Consider the following 5,965-nt stretch of genomic DNA (forward strand, 5'->3'; position numbering starts at 1 on the left):
TTGAGGGAGATGGAGGTGTTCAGGAGTGAGTAGCTCAGTAAAAGGGACAAACATCAAATGAAAATGCAATTTTTATATTTTGCAGTGTATTCTTTGTCGAGTAGGAGATGTGCTCTAGTGGGTAACTTTTACCTATTGAAAGTGTGTCCTCATATTGTTGAGAACAAAATGTTTATTTACCTACTAAAAGAAGATGAAGCAGGTTATTTTAATCAGAAACATAGCTGAACTGATTTAACACTGACAAACTAGAGAGAACATTTTGCTCCACTGGCGAATTTTAAGTAAATCACTTACCCTTCCTCCAGTTTTCCGACAACAGCTACATTAAATTTTTCTTCAAAGTTAACGAAATAGGAAATCAGTGCTGCTAAGACTGTCTGAAAGATAATAAACCCCACCTCCATTAGGCACGTTCAAGCAAAAGTGTGAAGAAAGTATTAAAACCCATAACCTTCCCTCTTCCACTCGCCCTCCAGTCTCATCACTAGCGGCAGAATTATGGCCCAAATCTGCACATCCCTTTGCTGTTCAGATGTCATTCCTGAACCACCTTACAGGTATGGGTTTACGTTCGTAAATCACACGGAGCATGTATCAGAATATCCCACTAACAACAGAGAACATCCCACCCAACAAACTAGGTGTTTTCTAACAAAGTGCTGTAATAAATGAGGGGACAAGCACTACTTGCATGTATAGCAACATCCTCTGGGACTTCAGGAGCTTCCCCACCCCACTGTTGCTTGGGGCAGACAAAACCCTTTGCTGCTGAAGGGCAAAACTCTTTGGTGCTTGGCCATGGATGGCCAGGGCTTCAGTGGCTCCTTGCAGACGTGGTGCACAGGGGCCCCAGCTGTGGGACTGCAGCTGGCTGGTGTCAGAGCCAATTTCGTCCAAGGAAAAAATTTGTGGTTTATAACATTTTACTCACTACAGATGTATTCAGTTAAGAACAGCTAAGTAGAGGTAAAACACCTAGTAGAAGTAGAACATCTCACACTAGCTCATGAACGCTGTGAGTTTTTCCTTGTAGGTAAAATGATAACCCAACATTTAATGCAGAACAGGAGAAGAAATAGTTAAAACTCTGCTTCCCATGTCACTATAGTGATGGAGCAATTGCAAAATCAAAGAGAAGTGACCATTACCACAAGGAGTTCGACGGGGATGGGAATTGGTAACTTTGCTTTGTATCGATCGTTCACTTCTTTCACGACGAACACAATAAGCAAGACAAGAAGGGATGTGACAAGGTCAGCGATGTTTGTTTTTGTGATCTGGCTGAAAACACTCTCCAGAGTCTGCAAAATCAGGAAGAAACATGCTTTAGAAATACTGTGCCCTGGCACAGTAGCACTATCCCTTCCAGAAATGCCTGTATCTGAATTGCTCTGAGGATTACAGTAGTTGGGATTTATTCCCTGTGGCATGATGTGGATTGCAGGCCCCAATGAATGTGCATGTGCATCATCCAAATGACAAAAGCATTTGTGAAAGACCCTTTCCACTGGCTCTCGACCCTCTCCTCCTGCCCCCCCCCCGAGGGAGGGTCGGAGCAACACGCATGTGTGCAATAGGAAACAGGAGCAATGGAATTACTGAGCAGGTGCCTCTCTCCGCTCCTCTCTCCCTCTCCTTCTCCTTCCTCCTTTCTCATCCAACAGCCCTCAGAGTAATTTCCAAATTAATATCAGTCCAGTAAAATTAATAATTAAATACTTGAGGCAAAGTTGAACACAATTAAAATATGCCAACACACAACAGAAAATATTATCTAATTAGCCCAACAGGATGTAACTTGGTGTTTGGTAATAAATTTAAAGATTGGTCATATACCAATAACACATCTTATATTTTTCTCTTGTGTTTCCTCTTGCTTGGCTGTTTTTATGCTGAGTCCTGTTATTACTGCCTTGTGATAAACAGTCAGATATACATCACGGGTTTCAATAGCATTGCAAATAATGAACACTTAGCACTTACATAGATGATGCCAAACGGTTTATTAAATCCAGGGACAGGTAGTTGAAGAATGAATTTCAGCTGAGATACCACAACATGGATAGCTGCAGCAGTTGTGAAACCGCTGATTAATGATTGTGATAGATAAATAACAATGAATCCAACTTGGATAATTCCCAGAAGCAACTGAAATACAAAATGAGCATACGTCAGTGGGATTCATTCATGCTTTTAAGCAATCTCTGCAACAAAGAGAACTATGTTTAATGGAAACAAAGATTTTCACCTAATCCCATACATCCAGGGATTAAGGAATATACTGTCACCAGACTTGCAGTAGAAGTTGAGACATAGCAACAGGGGGCATAAAACTGGTAAGAGTAATTGCTAGAGCAGTTAAAACCTATTCATTTTATTTTATAGCTAATATAAACCTCCTTAGTCTAAGGGTTTTCAGTACCCATATTTTTCACGATACCAGTGTTTAATGAAGCACAAACATATTAATATGTTAGGAAGGAAGGAACTGTAGGAATTCTGTATTAGGAAGTAAGGAGAAGTTGGTTTTGTTTGAAAAGACAAATCCAAATACTTTACTACTATGAGGCAGAGCTTTTATTCCCCTGGGTATGTCTGCATCATTCACATCTCACAACTACTTTTTTCCTATCCAGCAGATTGGTTTTTGCTGTAGGTGGGGTGCAGCTGTCTGGGCTGTAGGCTCAGGTCTAGGCAAAACCAGGGGTTTCACAGCACGGATCAGTGCCTGGTCACTGGAGGGAGTTGGAGGTCTCCTAATTAGTGAGCCAAGGTCAGTTATGGGGGACGGGGAAGAGAGTTACTTTGGTGGCTACACCAGCAGAAACCGAAGAGGAACATCAGTCCACCATACATCTATTCATATACATGGATACAGATGTGTGTGGGCACACACTTTTATGTTTACCAACCTGAAAAACCCCAGAAAGGAAGGTTACAGATGCAGCCACCATCACCCTCTCATCATTTATTGCTGACATATTTGTGGAAGTGCCATTTCCAGTGCTGTCATCGGGGACCAGCCTGACGACGGCTCCTCCCACCATCAGACTGAGGACAGGGAAGGGACCTGAGCAGCACAAGGGTTCGTTAGAGACCCAAAGGGGCCATACGTACTGCTTTGGCAGTGAGGAGCACGGTGGGTGGGCCTGAACTTACCCACTGAGATATGTCTGGATGTGCCAAAGATAAAATACACCAGGACAGGGAAAAATACCGCATAGAGTCCGTAACTGGGAGGGACGTTCACCAGCAAAGCAAAGGCGAGACCTGTAAGGACAGAGGCCCGGGGAAGGTGATGTGTGTGCTACCGGCTGAAGGCAGCAGTCCCTTCGCGCCTGGCCTAGCAGGCTGTGTCAGAGCACACGTTTCCCGGAGGTACCTTGCAGGACAGCCACGAGCCCCGTGTTGATGCCGGCCACGATGTCACCCAGGATCCACTCCCTGAAGCGGTACGTTGGCAGCCACGAGACAACGGGAAACAAACCCAAGGCAATTTTTTTGAGCCTTTGTGGCGTGCAGCTGTAAAGACACAAGACGACAGAGCTCTGTCGGTGAACAGCTCGGTGGAGTCACAGCCTGTCTTCGGAGGGGAAATGAAGTGGGAAGGATTCAAGTTCAGGTTGCCAGAGGTCAAAATCTCACTCAGACACAGCCCTGATCAACCTGCTCTGCCAGCTGTGCTTCAAGGGGTACCCAGTGGCCTACAGAGGTCCCTTCCAATCAAAATTTTCATAGAATCATAGAACAGTTTGGGTTGGAAGGGACCTTTAAAGGTCCTCTAGTCCAACCCTCCTGCAATGAACAGGGATATCTTCAACTTGATCAGGTTGCTCAGAGCACTGTCCAACCTGACCTTCGATGTTTCCAGGGATGGGACATCTACCACCTCTCTGGGCAACCTGTTCCACCCTCATCGTAAAAAATGTCTTCCTTATATCTAGTCTGAATCTACCCTCTCTTAGTTTAAAACCATTATCCCTTGTCCTTTTGCAACAGGCCCTGCTAAAAAGTCTGTCCCCAGTTTTCTTATAAACCCTCTTTAAGTACTGAAAGGCCTCAATAAGATGTCCCCCGAGTCTGTGCTGCCAAGTGCCCAGAAAAAGAGAAGCTGCCTGGAATACAACTGTAGCAAGACTTTTAAGGGTAATAGAGGCTAAAATTCTTTAGAACAATCTGACATCACGTTTGGTTAATGAGTTTTCATTTGCTTTTTTGGAATCTGAGATGGAAGTTGTCAGGATGGAGTTCATGCTGTCCAAGAGCGGCTGTTCGAGCTGTGTCTTAGATCCATATTTAAAAAAAAAAAAATCTTACCGAAAATATAGTTTCAGGTGATCCCAAAAGGTTTTATGGTATCTGTGCAATTTCCCATGCTCTTCATTGAACAAACTCTCTGAGTACACAGGTCTGGCTATAACATAGTGGTTTCCCACAGGTTCAACCATTTCTCCTGAAATGTCAGGCGAGGATGGCGACTCGTGTGTGCTTCTCTGGCCTTAGTCACTTAAAAACCTGAAATGAAGAACAAGGTTAGGTCCTTATGTACTGTGGGACAGGTAGCGGAAGCATAGATGGGTGAACTCCAAACTGGGCGTTCCCATCTTTGAAGATCAAAAGAGAGATGGCTGAGACACCCACTTCACTTTGCCAAGGTGATCTCCTGCCCTCCTCCTCCTCCCACTGCAGGGCAGTGTTTCACTGGAGCATGAAACTAAAGATGCAGCCAAAAAGCAGACAAGATGGATTTGGAGTTAATTTATCTCCGAGTCAGTCATCTACAACCAAAGACTGCCTCCCTCAAGGGACAATAATTTCTTAAAGAACAAACAAGCAGGTCCCAAGAAGTTTCTCTTTGTGGCATGGCTGGGAGGGCTGGGAGCTTGCTGAAACCCACCGACATGTGAGGGGAAAGGCAGAGCCAAGGCAAGGCTCAGCCATCCTCTCTGGGACTCAGAGACAGGGCTGAATCTTTCGGCTTGGTTCTATGTGATGCGGAGGTTAGGCTCAGTAGTAAAAAAAGTGTGATATTTCTGCTTGTTAAGTTATTTGCAAGATTTATTTCTACAGGTTGTCTGGACTGCTTCTCCTCTGTTTCATGCTCACAAACAGTTGTTGCAATGTCTGACCTAAATACTATTCTCTGCCTTGTCCTAGCCCACATTTGCGTGTTTGTCATGAATAGAAACGTCACTCCAGAAATGACCCCTGAAGCCTGCATTACACATGAGAAGATTCAAGATTTGTTGATCATTGTAGGGCCCTTCCAACTGGAACTAAACTGTTCTATCCTATTGTATTTTCTTTTGACTCAGAGATGAAGATGTACTGCAGGAAGCAGAAAGTCTTTTTTGACATTGATAATAGAGCATTTATCTTTGTTTTCTCTCCTCTAGTGCAAACGATTCTTGGTGCATTGGTACTTGCTGGTGGCCTTGTGACAGATGCCCGACCAACACTAGTTCCTTGCCCAGGTCTGTCGCCTGACTCATGTTGAAATAGCCTTTGTGCATTTCTAATTCAGACTTGTGTGTACTCAATATTTGGAGATATCACTGGACAGATTAAAGTGGCACAAAGCAGTTTGCATAGTTATGAACAGATGGAAACCTTTTTATCTATGACAATTTTGGCATTAAAATGTGAATCTCATCCTGAAACTTTGCTACAGCTCAGGGCCCATTATTGACCTATGTCAAGTGATTTCATTTTAGTTTCCTCCTAGTTTGTTCTGGGGAAATTCATGGTTGTGTAGAAGTCCAAATAATGTCAGATGAACTTCTTAGATATGCTGGTTTTGTTGATATACTATTTTCCCACAAAGGATTCACTATTTTGGCAATGGGTTAAACATTTCTACTATCTCTTTTAACATTAAAATAAATTAGATCTGTAATATTTTCCAAAAACTGGCAGATAATTATTCTAACAGACTAATACTCAAAATCTAGGCTCATTCAAG

At 43.4% G+C, this 5,965-nt stretch overlaps 1 protein-coding gene across 1 annotated transcript in view; it reads right to left on the reverse strand.

The window, feature by feature from the left end:
- The window catches only part of SLC26A3 (solute carrier family 26 (anion exchanger), member 3), a 14,764-nt gene extending 10,313 nt beyond the window's left edge, over window positions 1–4,451 (reverse strand). Inside the window, exons 1-7 of the mRNA XM_009709284.1 lie at window positions 4,321–4,451; window positions 3,386–3,525; window positions 3,163–3,273; window positions 2,916–3,073; window positions 1,987–2,151; window positions 1,152–1,304; window positions 298–380 (exon numbers count right to left, since the gene is read on the reverse strand). Of these exons, the coding sequence (XP_009707586.1) occupies window positions 298–380; window positions 1,152–1,304; window positions 1,987–2,151; window positions 2,916–3,073; window positions 3,163–3,273; window positions 3,386–3,525; window positions 4,321–4,451 (941 nt within the window). The remainder of the gene's footprint in view (window positions 1–297; window positions 381–1,151; window positions 1,305–1,986; window positions 2,152–2,915; window positions 3,074–3,162; window positions 3,274–3,385; window positions 3,526–4,320) is intronic.
- Window positions 4,452–5,965: the final 1,514 nt, after the last annotated feature.

The sequence above is a fragment of the Cariama cristata genome, unplaced genomic scaffold (genome assembly GCF_000690535.1).
Source record: "Cariama cristata isolate BGI_N322 unplaced genomic scaffold, ASM69053v1 scaffold2591, whole genome shotgun sequence".
NCBI classification, from domain to species: Eukaryota; Metazoa; Chordata; class Aves; order Cariamiformes; family Cariamidae; genus Cariama; species Cariama cristata.